The sequence below is a fragment of the Bidens hawaiensis genome, unplaced genomic scaffold (assembly GCF_021521415.1).
Source record: "Bidens hawaiensis isolate Kalapana, Puna unplaced genomic scaffold, B.hawaiensis_p1.1 tig00025215_1, whole genome shotgun sequence".
Classification (NCBI taxonomy): domain Eukaryota; kingdom Viridiplantae; phylum Streptophyta; class Magnoliopsida; order Asterales; family Asteraceae; genus Bidens; species Bidens hawaiensis.
The window spans coordinates 47,047-61,545 of NW_027494024.1; the positions used below are offsets into that span (position 1 = coordinate 47,047).

Sequence of the window (14,499 nt, forward strand, 5' to 3'; positions counted from 1 at the left end):
TTTTAACTTGACTCTTTTATTACCAGTTTTGATGGTTGCTTAAAGATCTGTCACTAATGAGGACCGAAAATTGTGTCTCAAGTAGTGACTGATTTTGCAATCATAATACTTAGTGACCTAAGTCGACTAGAATCATGACATTTACAGTTGTTTTCTGTAACATATGACCACTAATACCATCAACATTATTCGTTTTACCCAGAGGGATTGTCCATGTTACTACTCCCATTTAAGTGCGGTTAACTATGAAGTTTTTAAATGCTCTGTAGTTAACTAAGCCCAAAACGCTTTGGTCATATTTAAAGCAGGGCATCATTATAAACTATAAATCTCTACTGGCGTCGACCGATGTGAGGTTCATCTATGGTATTACATTTTTAAGTATCAAACTTTTTGGATTAATATTTCCGTGACTAATACCATATTTTTGTAGAAATTTACAACGGATTCTGCAGCCAAATTATTTTATTCTTTTTAATGTTTTTCACAAAAGAATTTGCAGCCACTTTTGTGGGAAAACTTGTTATTTTGTTTACTCTTAAAGCTACCATCGATTTTGACTAGCTTTCTATATTCTATGTGTTTCAAAAAATTATCTAATTGCCTTTATTGTGGGTTTTGGTTTTAATTTCTACGGGTTAACGTGGTTTCGCACCACCATTTTGGTCAAAAGAGTTAACCGGGGTCGATGCACCACTCCGTCTAGAACCACTGGTTCCGGTTATGGTCCGACCCATGAACTTTCCGGCCTTGGTTAGCCCAGTACCAACGCCCCCAATCCCACTTCCAACACGCCCAACACCCGCACCGACACCACTTCCAACAAGCCCAACTCCTGTGCCTATACCGGACCCGACTAACCCTGCTGCTCCATCAATGGCATCCATTGTGCTTCCTATTGTACCCTCTGCTTTAAGTCTCTTTTTCTCTTCTAGAATCTTCTTTTCTTGCTCTATAGCAGCATCTTGCTCTTTTTTTGTAAAGTGATGATACTTGACCTATATGTTCAAATATTCATACCAAAGTTTTTTAAATTCAAAATCACTAGAGTACCCATTATCATCCAAAATGAATCTTATCGTAATAAACAAACAACTATAACAGAGAAAAATGGTCATTATTTGTAACATGTTTGTCAAGGAAAGAAATGCTGCATTTGTTAAGAAATATGTAGAAACTGCTTTTACCAAGTAAATAAACGAGCTGCGCCAAGCAGGATCTCCAATCGTTCAATTAACTTACGAGAGCTTTAGCTCAGCTCGTTTTGAGAATCATTTCTAAAGCTCTAGCACGGCGTGTGAATAGTTTTTCAAGCTCGACTTGGCTTGTATTATTTATTAATTGATATATATGTAAGTTATAACACTAGTTACCTTTGTTGTTATTATATACATTTATAATTATTTTTATACATATTTATAATTATAACTTTTATATATATCATAACATATTTTGTTATTTGATCATTATTTTATATATAATAATTTATTATACAATATATTTGATATATATATATTATACAAACAATATCGTTCAGGCTAATAGCCTACTGGAGCCCGATAAGTAAAACTCGGACTCATTTATTAAAAACCTTATTTTTAGCTCGAGCTCGTTTAACCTCGGCTTTGTTGAAGCATTTAATGAAGCTCAAGTAGCTCACGAGATGTTTGGCTTCACTTTTACTAGGTGCTACCTTGTTAACAGGATATTGGTGGGTCCAAGGTTTTTCCCTAACGGTTTCTCACGGTTACATACGAAACAAAATGTAGCATGTAACATATACAATAAAGTAAAAAAATTAAAGTAAATCGTATAAAAGTGAATGAAATCAACTATATACCTTGATTTTAAGAGTTCCTCTATCTTTCTTATCTTTGATCTTAAGCATGTCAAGTGAAGGTAACAATCTCAATTCAATGTCTTTATCGGTTTCAGCTTCAAGATCGATTAATGATAGTTTTGTGATCCCCAAACGCTTATCTTGCCCAATATCTTGATCCAAAACCTATATGATCATAATTATCTAACTAAACAACATTTTTTAAAAACACACAAATGTAAGGAAAAGAATATAACCTCAAGTACAGCAAACTGTGTCTCCTTATCTTCTACAATCAACTGAATGGCATGATTCCAAACAGGATTTAGGTTGTTATTAACAACCTTTGTTTTAAACTTTTCAAGAGGCCGAATATACGCAGTCACATAAGGATCCGATTTTCCAATCATTTCCATATTTTTCAAATTATTCGCCTTCACAATTGTTAATGTTAGTTGTCCATGTGGCTTAAGCTCAAGATCACTGCATAATATGCAAACAATAAAAATAGTTTATATGTGATAGCTAACCAGGATTACCATAACTGATTATTACCTTGTATCCGTAGGCATAATGGGAACAACGATCCGGTGAGGCCACTGAAGCATGTCTTTAACTATTGTTGTTACAGTATCCTACACGCATAAACAAGTACATTAGTTACTAAACAATATTAATAACATTATAAAGAACTTACATCAATCATGTCTGAAAGTCCAGGAATGGCAGTTAAGCTTCCACCAATAGCTTTCAATGTATAATCAATTTTTGGCTCTGGCTGATAATTATAGCTAGAGGATTATTTTTTAACCAAATATATGATTGCGTATGTAAGTTAAGAAAACTGAAAGGGTTCATGGGTTATACCTCGGATAGTAAAGCAACGACAACAGCAGAGATGCAAGGAATTTCCTCGCAGAGTTGGAAAATTACACGAATAACTGTAAAAACTTGTAGATCCTTTAACTGTAAGCAGTAAATGAACACACAATTTTTTTTCAGAAATTATGGGTGTTAAATGGGTCGTTTACGCAGGTTGGTGGGTTGAACCAATACGAACCCGGAAATTTTATGTGAACCCCAAAATCGTGTCAGATACATTATCAGGACAAACATGACACACTTATTTGCCTGCGTGCGTAAACTGTTAAACACGGCACATTAATCCGAAGAGTTTTTTATTTTATCCCTTTTTACGTATTAATACTCTTTAAGATTCTAAATTTACAAATTTACAACAAAAATTAAAACTGTGTGTAAATAATTAAATCTAAACTACAAAACCTGATGTTCTTTTTTATCTTAGTGCCCGATAAATTGATATAATTACAGAAACATTTTTTAAAATTTTATATAAAAAAAAGGAAACAGCATAAACATCAACCAACAAACCGTCAAATGAACCCAAACACGATGTGTTTAGCTAAACATATTCGCTGATTCGGCTAGAAACACGGCCCTTTTTAAGGAGGTAACAGGTTAATCATAAATGTTTTTATAGGTTCAACCCCAAACCCGAAAACTTCATTTTAGGTTCGTTTCATGTCAGAAATTCAAACTCCTAACTGCAAAATAATTCACAAACACCATAAAAGAAAGTAACATGTTAGATCATATGCAAATCCACCTGAATAGGTAAATTAGCAACAACAGCTTCAACTCCCAAAACAATATTCGGGTCACCACCCCAACGAAAATCTATATCCATAGTTATTTGACCTTTTTTAAGACTCTGAACAAGAACACCTACACATTTTATATAATCACATAAAACCATAGTTAGTGAATAATAATACTTATAGGACATATGCGCGCGCTGCAATATGACAGTACCTTCAATCTTTGGTGCCACAGTTCCAAGAGAAAGTTTATTAAACTTCAATGACTTAATTCCAGGCGGACGATAGTCTTCCAATAATGGCTCAACAGATTCCTTAATAATAATACGCGCCGCCTATACAAACAAAATTTTATAAAACTAGATTTGATCAAGAATGCAGTAAACCTAAGAGCCTGAGGTAAAGAAGTTACTTCTTCAACATATGGCCAGAGTTTGCTTAATTGTTTATTCAACCATTTCACCTGAAACATCAAGTTACGAAACTGAGAACCGTTTAACACAAAGCTTGTGACAATAAAAAAACATACTTAACCTGCTCAAAAACAGGGAAAGATATCCGTTCAGGAAAGCTGTCACCGCATATTTTCCTGAGATCGTCTCGGTTAAGACATCCAAGTAGTTTTATGTCAATTGCCTGAGGAATATAGTTTAACAATTAGGGCCAAAGATATAGTTATCTTCAACATATGGTCATGGTTAAGTTATCATTGCAGAATATACTAAATTAACTACCTTGGCGATTCTTTTACTGTTTCGGTATGTCATCATCTGACGCCAACCAGCCATGATCGCAATCCCAAACACAGCTCCTGTAATAATTCCAAAAATCAGCCCCATTTTGTATCAACTTTAACTCTCACTGTAGAAGTTGCAATGGTTTTTTTTTTTTTTGGCTGAGAGATTGGTTTTGGATCGGAGATGAATAATAATGGAGGAATGGAAATTGGTTGAGTTGCAGAATATATGATGGGATTTGAGGGAGATGGGAGGAGGTGAATGTAACGTTCATTCTTGTCTTGTGATGTCCGTTACTTGTTTTGCTACCCGCGTCAATTTCAAGATATAATAATATTAATAATAATAATAATATTATTATTATTATTATATTATTATTATTATTATAATAGAAAATGTGGTTTAAGCGGCTCTCGATTTTGTGTCAATTGTTTCGAGTTTAGTGTTAATGAGTAATGAGTAATAACGACATTACAAATTAAACTTATAAATATATATTAAGTAGAAATATATATTAAGTAGAAATAAGTTGGTGGTGGAGTAGTAGGAGAGATTTGGTGTTTCATGTGTCCCGGGTATGATTCATGTTCCCATTATTTAGTTTCGGCGGCACATGGTGATGATGGATGAGTAGGCGAGTAGGTGGCGTTAATTAGTTGGATCCTGAAAATGAACGTGTTTTACCTCACCGAACTGTCCTCCCATCAAGCGAGTGTTCACGGGTGTTGGCCCTAGGCGAGTATATCCCGATGTGGTGAATTTAGCCAGCAGCTCATTTAGATAATTCGTTGTCCGTTCATATATATCTATACTATTTAATATATAAAGCTTTTTAAATGCCACATGTCATCACTATATTGATCCTTACAAAATTTTCCCTCCTCTCTCTCATATTAAATACAATTCTCTTTTTAATATTTTATTTTTAATTTTTAATAATTCCATCTTAATTTAAAAGAATTAATACCATCATAAATATGTTAATTTGTTTAATTAATATAAAATATATTGCATTAGTTATTAATATTAGATTTTTATAAGTAACCAATACGAAACGGGTGGGTTTTTTTAACCGGTTAAAGTATTAAACGTTGTTCATGTCAAAATAGTTTAAGATTAGAATGAGTTTTGATCCACGAGTTGGTTTAAAAAAGTAGATATTTACAACTAAGTTTTGATATAGAAAATAACAAAGAAATAATTTATAATTTATAATTTTTCTAACAACTTTTTACTTCCAAATTGCATAATGTGTAATTTTTATACCGTATAATATATCTATATATATTTGATACATTTTTTTAGTATTTCACATTATGTTATTATTTAACAAAAAATTACTTATTTTAACCCGTGTGTGCTACATGGGTAACTAACCTAGTATATATATATATATATATATATATATATGGTGGGGTTAAAATAAGAAGTGGAGTTTGTCAAAGAAGTGTAAGAAGTAATCTGGTGCGTTAGATATGTTAATCTGACGGTGGATATGGAAAGTGTGTTTTTTGTTCGGTGTGTTTTATTTTAGTTGTGGTGTGTTTTTTATTTGGTGTGTTTTAATAGATATAGTGGTGAAAACACACTTTCTACACTTTTTAGAATAAATCTACTTCTTATTTTAACATTGCTATATATATATATATATATATTAAGTATTAATGTCAAGCGATCTCTCACAAATTTCATTTCTTTTATATTTGTTGCAATTGTACATTGTGCATTTATGTTGTACTCTCTCTCTCTCTCTCTTGAAAGATCATATGGGCGTTTTTGGTTGAATTATGTTTTTGTCGTCGCTTCTCCATTTGTGGGTGTATGTGGTGGTGGTGGAACTACGATGGTGCATTTCAAAGAGAGATTGAACTCTATATTTATGACATAGTAAAAGATAAAACGATAATGTTCTTCAAACATTTCTTTGTTTGAAGTAACGTCATATTCTTGCATGTTTTTAGAACGTAAAAGTCCATGAATAATAGCTACAGCACGATCACATATAAGCTGGTCTATCCAACCTAAACTTTTTTGACATGTTGGACCTCGTAAAGTATATTTAATTTAAAAATAGTGACAAATGAATTAATAAGCAAAATTACGGTTCTTACAAAACGTGGACATGAATAGAATCTACTTCCAGGGTTACGATAGGTTCTGGATGTGTAGACAAGAGCATATTGACCGCAAGTGCAAATCGTCTATAAAAATTTATGATGTAAGGTGGTATCCCATCAACTAATATGTCTTAAAAGCTCGCACGATGCTACTTTTATAGAATCTCTCATCTATTTTCTTCAAAAAAGTGTGTACGCCATGTGACCAAGACAACACCCGTGAGTGTACCAAAACTGAAAATTTTGAGTTTAATCCCCCTATCTCATATAGGGGGTTTAAGTCATTTTCAAGTTACACCATATGACATTTCATATGGTTTTTTATTATACGTAGGCTAAAAATGAAAATATGGAGTTCAATTCCTCCATCTAAGATGGAGGCTTTCATGTTAAGTTGCCATGTGGCACAAGGAAGTAATCTTGGACCCCTCAATCTCAGATGGCGAATTCAGTCATTTCCAACTTACACATCACCGCTGACTCGGCGTGCCATTAGATAAGATAGAGGAACACCTAAATCCATTAAGACTCTTGTCATACACGTAGAACCTACTTTATTTTGGTGAAACTTACTCATTCAAAAAAAATTCAACATCGCCAACCTTTTCGTTCTGAGTCATAACCAACAAAAATACACCGCATCGCCTTCTTCTCCATCAGTTCTAGTTTGTCAAACACAACATGGCTTAACCTGGCATGCCATATGTTGGTGCATTTTGGTGTGTCAGTACTTCATAGGTTTATTGTTAGTCATGTATTTAATAATCGATATGTTTTGTGATGTGTTTTGTGTTTAGACTGTTTGGTAAGAAGGGAAGTTAAGGGTTAAGCAAAGTTGTGATAATTTCGCCTGTCATGTAATAAGCGAAGTTGTGTATTATAAAAACACATCTTCGGCCTTAGGTTAAGTTGGTTGTTCATTCAGTTTTTACATAGTACTTTTGTAAGTGCTTGTGTTATATTGAAAGACACCGAGTTGTTATTCAATACAAAGTAGTCCTTTGGTTTATTTTCTATTGTTCTTGTTATTATTAATACGCGTAATCAAACACTAAAGGGATTCCGCACCCTTTGGTTTTGTGATATCTTATGTATTGATCCATTCTAGGGACCTCAAAGTTGGTATCAAAGCATTAAGCTCTTAATTGTGTGGTTCGGGAGTATCACACGGGTATTACGACTTGAACAAAGGATTTTTCACAAGTTTAACGTTCGAAAATACCCAAATATTCGTTCCATAACCTATATTCACTCACCAAACATCCCCGCAAACCCTACACTCAAAAAACACAGCCGAAAACCAAAAAACCACACAACGAAGTTATCGCTAGGATTTTTGGCGAACTTGTATCTCAACGAAGTTGATTTAGCGAAGTTGACTCAGCAAAGTTGACTCAGGTGAAGTTGACTTTCATTGTTGACCGAGCGAAGTTGACCAATTTGACTGATTAGTCGAAGTTATCTAACTTCGCTACTCTGAGATGAAGACGAACTTAAGTACTGTTGGACTTAAAGAAAACAAAAAAAATATGTTATCAAATAAAATCACTTATTAGCAGGACATCTTTAAATATATCTGAACTGGTTAATATTGAAGTTGAGTCAGGTTCCACGACTGAAGCACCTAAGTTATTGAGAGGTACTAACTTTGTAAAATGAAAAGAGAGGTTTGAACAATACACTAAGTGGCAAGATGTGGGTGTGCATTCAAGATGGTTACATACCACCCATGGCCACTTTCTATGGAAGGGAACAACTAAAGAAGTATAGTTAAATGGAAGAAGATGAGAAGAATATGTATGAAGCAGAATGCAAGGCTTTAGCTGCAATAACGATGGATCTACCTCAAGAAATATTGCATACTTTTAAGATATACAACATTGCAAGAGATATGTGGGATGCCTTGGAGAGTAGATATGAGGGAAATGTTTCCATAAGAAACTTGAAGTCCAAGCTGTTAAAAACTCAGTTTTCAGTTTTCAAGTACATGAAATTTGAGATGTTGGATGACTTTATCACTCACTACTACCAACTTATGACTGAACTAGACAATTTTGATATCAAGGTGGATAAAATTGAGAAAGTTGAAAAGCTTCTGGATGCACTTCCAACAAAGTGGGAAATATACACAGTCACGATCAGATATGACAAGGATTTTGATATGTATGAACTGGTGAACGTAGTAAATAGACTTAGAGGGTATGAAATGAACATAAAGAGAATGGGAACATGACTGATTAGGTTCAGGATCATCTATGTATGGGGCCAAACTCTCTTAAAGTTCTAACTATGGGTCAAATGCTTACTACAACGGAAGTGATGCTAGTGAAAATGGAAGTCCATAGGTTGTCATGAACTTTGATGGTGATATATTCTTTATGGCTGGAGGGGTTACTCCAAAAAAGAGTCAAGCAAGCTCTAGTGGATCAACAGGTAGTCCACAAAGTGTAAACTGCTCGCCAATGCCTATGAGTGTTAAGTCAGCTAAACAACAGCTTGCACTATATGCATCTTTCATTGAATCATATGAGAATTATATTAAAGGAAAGATAGTGGATCATGTAACTTTGGATGAAGATTATGATCAGTTTGATGCATATGACTTGGAAGAAATGGATTTACAATGGAAAATGGCTATGATCGTGGAAAGAGTGAAGAGGTTTTTTAACAAGACTGGAAGAAGATTTGTGGGACTAAGTCCAGGGTTTGATAAATCTAGGGTTTGTTACTACAACTGTCAAGGAACAGTCACTTTTCTCGTGAATGTAAAAATGATAGAATTGAGAGAAGTACGAATTAAACGGGGAATCAGTATTGAGGGATACCTGAGGCGAAGGTTGTGGTATCTCAGCAAAACGAGGCGTATAACTGGAATTTGAAAGTTGAAGAAGTTAATGAGCAGGCTCATGTGGTGAAGTTATATTTTGACAAGGAAGATGGAAGGTCATTCAATGGAAGTGACAAAGCCTACATGGTAGAAGTCAGTGATATGCTATCCGAGGTAAGTACAGAAGAGTCATGTTTGAAGTGTCAAAGTTTAACTAAACAGTTAAATCAACTATGTAATCAAAATAATGAACTAACAAAATAGATAAGTGAATTAAATGAAGATAATCACCACATAAGAGAGAAAGATAATAAATATGTAAGAAAAAACGAAAGTCTTGCGAATGATGTAAGAAGCTTAAAGACAACTCTAGGTGAATAGGTTCAAGCTTAAAGACAACGCATTCTTACGAAGTAGTAGAGGAAAAGATAAGGAGATAGCTGATTTTTGAGTCAAAATAGTAGAGTTAAATAGAAAACTTGAACAATTCAAAAACTCTTCTATTGTCCTGGATCATGCTTTAAGATCCTTAAGGTCCTCAAACGAGAAAGAGAGACTTGGTTACACTAAAGTTCCTCCCCCTTTTAACAATAACTATACATTTACACCTGCTGAGGAGCTTAACATTGATTAGCTTTTATCCCTTTCCTAATCCAACAGCTGCTCGAACATTGACAAGCGAATCAAAACAACGAACTTACCCAAGTTCGTTGTTCCTGATCAGGTGAACTTAACTGAAATGAAGTTACATAACTTCGCTAATTCAAAACAAGCGCATTGCTCAGCTGCTAGACAGTAAGATAATCAAGTGAAAATGAAACAATTCACACTTATTAAGTTCGTAAGAGGAAATGTGATGGATGAAGAGGCATGAACCCTATCCAGGGAGTCAAATGTTGATTTTATAAACAGAAAAACCGGTCTGAATCCATTTATGACTCAATATGTTAATACATAAGATTCAGTTATGGCCTCATTATGTGACAAGTTTCACTCAAAATCATTTAGTCAATAAGCCAGAGTTGACTCGTTGAAAAATAAGTCATGCTTTAAATCTCACCTTAAGGTTCATGTTGGAAGTATATGTCTCTTAAAGAAAAGACAGCAGGTAGAAAAGAAAGTGAAACCAACGACGAGGCACCAATGAACTAAGCGTATTCTGAATTCTAACAAAACTTATACTCCTCATATTAAACAACGATCATGGTTCGGTCCCCATTTCCAAAGGAACCAGCCACAGTTTTTCACAAACTTTCAAAATTCAAGGGTTAATAATTTTAGAAAAGAATTCAACTATAACCAGCCTCAAAGACACTTTCATACTATTCGTAGTCCCTTTCACAGTTATGTCAAACCACAAGGAATATCTAACTTACATCATCAAAGATTAACGCGTAATGAAGGATCTAGACGATCCATGACCTCGATGGCTTGGGTCCCCCACACTAATTAAGTTTTCTTACATGTGCAGGAACAGTCAGCAAGAGCTGTGAACAAAAAGTGGGTTGTAGATAGTGGCTGTTCTAGGCACATGACTGGCAACAAAGATTTGGCGCAAGAGTGGAAGAGTATACAAGGGGGCATGTTAGTTTTGCAGGATAAAGTGGAGGAAGAATTAGTGAAATTGGTAGTGTGATTAATGGAAAAATCAAACTAGAAAAGATGAACTATATGGAAGAGCTGAAGCACAATCACATGAGCGTTTCTCAAGTATGTGACAAAGGTTATTCAATGCACTTTACAAATGAAGAAGCCCTAGTTTTGCATCCTGGTATAAAATACCTGAGAAATGGATACTAATGAGAGATCCATGGGAGAAGAATCCTATGTGATGGATATGAGAGCGGCTTCATCCGCCATTGAAGAATCTTGTTTGCTTTTAAAAGCGTCTGAGTCTGAATCTGAGTTATGGAATAGACGCATGGGACACATTCACATAAGAAAAATGAAGTATATTGTCTAGAAAGCATTGGTGTTGGGAGTTCATTTCAAGAGTTTTGGGTTTGAAGACAAATGCATTCCTTTCAAGAAAGGGAAGCAACACAAGAAATCTCATTTGTCAAATTTGGTTAATTCCATCGTTACACCATTAGACCTACTCCACATGGATCTGTTTGGTCCCATAAATGTCAAAATCCATGGGGCACATATTATTGCTTGGTGATCACTGACGATTACTCATGTTATCATGGGTGTATTTACTAGTGATCAAAGATGAGACGGTACAGATGGTGATCAATCTGATTACTAAGGTTGAGAACCTTGTTGATGGGAAAGTTAAGTGCATAAGAAGTGACAACGAGATTGAATTCAAGAACTACCAAATGGAAATATTTTGCTTGCGGAAGGGAATAGAGCATCAATTCAGTGCAGCATACACCCCGCAGCAGCATGGAATTGTAGAAAGGAAGAATAGGACTCTAATTGAAGCCGCAAGAACCATGTTGGCGAATTCCAAGATATATGTCGCGTTCTGGGCAGAGGCTATTGCTGCAGCCTGCTATATCCTTAATAGATTTTACTTGTTAAAAAGCTTAATAAAAACATGTTATGAATTAATGCATAAGCGAAAGTCTAATCTGAAAGGATATGAGCCTTTTGGATCCCCTTGCACAATTTTAATCAAAAGTTCAAAATTTGGTGATGTGACGGAAGAGGGTTTCTTTGTTGGATACGTTGTTGGATCCCCTAATAAACGTGTTGTTAACATAGCATCTAACAAGGTAGAAGTGGTGTGCAATACCGACATCACTAGTTATTCAGCACCTCTACCTTGTTCAGGATCCGAAGGGGCTTTCGATTATGATAAGTTATTTAAATCATTTAATATTCCTTTCATGGTGGATAATTCTGAAAAGAAATTAGCCACTCAGATTCTATATGATGAAGAAGAAGCTATAACTCCCACTACCTCAAGTACCAATGATGCTAAGCGAAACACCTCGAATATAGAAGATGGTAATTATAAAGAATTTTATAATCCTTTCCACAATCAGACAGGTTCAGAAGAAATTGATACCAACTTGGGTGAAGACTTAATGGTTGATTTATTCTCAAATTTAAAAGTTCATACGGATCACCAGTTGAAAATATAATCGGAAATCCGAATGAGGGGGTACAAACAAGGAGAAACATTGCAAAGACTGTGTGTGTATGTTGAGATACAAGAGACTGTCATACTCGATGAGTGTCTTTACTCATGTTTTATCAGTCAAGTAGAACCCAAAAATTATAAGATACCACTGAAGGATTGCTCATGGGTTGAAGCAATGCAAGAGGAGTTGGCACAATTAAAGAAGATGAATGTGTAGTCGTGGGTAGAAAAACCAAGTAATGTACATGCTATAGGAACCAAGTGGGTGTTCAAGTGTAAAAAGGATGACAACGGCGTGGTTATAAGGAATAAGGCACATCTAGTAGTCAAATTTGTTAATCAACAAGAGGGAATAGACTGCAATTAGTTTTTTGCACCCGTCGCAATACTGGAAGCGATCAGGCTGTTTCTAGCCTATGCAGCATGTAAGGACTTCAATGTATTTCAAATGGATGTGAAGTGTGCGTTTCTGAATGGAGAGGTTGACGAGTTGGTATATGTTGAACAAACACCTAGGTTTACTGATCCAAATCATCCAGATCATGTGTATTGCTTGAGTAAAGTGTTGTATGGATTACATCAGGCACCTAGGGCATGGTATGAAACTCTATAAATGTATCTTCAGGTAAATGGGTTTGTGAGAGGAAATATAGATGCTACTCTATTTGTGAAATAGCAAAAGAGAGATTTTCCATTGGTCCAGGTTTATTTCGATGACATTATCTTCAGAGCATCTAAGATAGAGATATGCAAGGAATTTGAGAAGGTCATGCAGGAGAAATTTGAAATGAGCGCAATGGGGGAGTTGAAATTTTTCTTAGGGTTGCAAGTTAATCAGAAGGCGAATGGTATGTTCACCCATATGACTAAGTATGTTCACGACATACTTGAGAAGTTCAATATGTAAGAAAGTGCACCCTACGGCACTCTGGTTTGCGTCAACCACAAACTAAGACCTGATGCTGACAAACCAGGTGATGTGGTTACAACTTTGTACCGCTCAATGATAGGTTCTTTAATGTATGTAACTGCTTCTATACCAGCCATTATGTTTGCAATTATTTTGTGTGCTAGTTTTCAGGCTAATCCAAAGGAGTCACACTTGAAAGTAGTGAAGAGAAAATTGCGGTATGTGAAAGGGAATCCAAAGCTGGGATTATGGTATCTTAAAGGAGATGACTTAAAAATAGTAGCGTACACGAATTATGATTATGGAAGGGTGTAATCAGAACAAGAAATCTACGACGGGAGGTTATCAATTTCTAGGAGGAAGGCTAGTGTCATGGCAATGCAAGAAGCATACCTCTGTTGCAATTTACACATGCGAAGTAGAGTATATAGCAGCCTCTAGTTGTTGCTCACAGGTTTTGTTGATACAACAGCAGATCCGTGATTATGGTCTGAATTGTACTCACACTTCTATGTTAACTGATATTACTGATGCTATATTGGTCACTAACAACCCCTTCAGCACGATAAACCAAACACATAGAAATACGACATCATTTTATAAGGGACTATGTTGAAAAGAAATTAATTGTTGTGGAAAAGGTCGACATGTTGGATAATTTGGTTGATCTTTATACTAAGGCCTTTGATCGAACTCGTTTGCCATAATTAATTCAACTAAATGTATGGTAAATCTTGAGGAAAAAAATAAAATAAAAAATAAAAAAACGTTGTTTTTAAAGCTTTTATATCTCATGGGAAATGATATGAATCTTCGTGTGAACAGCAAGATCAACAAATGTAAGGTACTATAGCATAAACGGAAAGACTCTATAACCTATGTGTCGGTGGGCTCAACCCAAGAAAATGAAAAGTCAGTCTAACCGTTGACTTGTTGGAACTTAATTGAACTTGTTAAGATGTGGGACACATCTTAGGGTCTTGTAAATTTAACTAAGTCTTGAATAACGAAATAGATGAATGGTCGGGTCATACACAAGCCTGTTGGTGTTTGGTCAACCCAATAAAATTGCAATATTTTAATCATGACAGTTAATAATAAGCTTAAAAAGTTTATATATCAACCAAAAGTTGAGGAAATATGTACAAACTTAAGAGGTTAAAGTTATAACTACATAGATGGGGTATCATTATAAGTCCGAAATACCTTGAATATAAGGCATGTAAGTACGTATTGTGTGGCATGAAAGTCCAACGTTCAACCATAACGTTTGACTTCGAAAAATATTCCAAGTTCTATAAGAAAATAAATGTTCTGTCATTAAAAAAAATTTTGGCCGGGCATTAGGGGGTTGGAGTCAACAATACCGAGAATAG

At 35.0% G+C, this 14,499-nt stretch overlaps 1 protein-coding gene across 1 annotated transcript; it reads right to left on the reverse strand.

The window, feature by feature from the left end:
* Window positions 1-638: 638 nt before the first annotated feature.
* LOC143571198 (calcium-dependent lipid-binding protein-like) lies at window positions 639-4,408 on the reverse strand. Its single transcript, XM_077056685.1, has 11 exons — window positions 4,173-4,408; window positions 3,973-4,074; window positions 3,851-3,901; window positions 3,653-3,773; window positions 3,447-3,565; window positions 2,687-2,785; window positions 2,517-2,597; window positions 2,375-2,454; window positions 2,077-2,302; window positions 1,841-2,005; window positions 639-998 (listed from the first exon to the last, which is right to left on the reverse strand). Exons 1-11 carry the CDS (start codon window positions 4,275-4,277, stop codon window positions 639-641), a joined length of 1,509 nt encoding a protein of 502 aa, XP_076912800.1. The 5' UTR covers window positions 4,278-4,408.
* Window positions 4,409-14,499: the final 10,091 nt, after the last annotated feature.

Bases quoted from the DNA above. Each gene is read 5' to 3' on its own strand.
- LOC143571198 (XM_077056685.1), bottom strand. From the start codon at position 4,277: ATGGGGCTGATTTTTGGAATTATTACAGGAGCTGTGTTTGGGATTGCG. The intron at 3,774-3,850 runs GTAACTTCTTTA...TTGTTTGTATAG, and splicing joins TCTGGCCATATGTTGAAGAA to GCGGCGCGTATTATTATTAA. The intron at 999-1,840 runs GTATATAGTTGA...TTGAACATATAG, and splicing joins GAGGAACTCTTAAAATCAAG to GTCAAGTATCATCACTTTAC.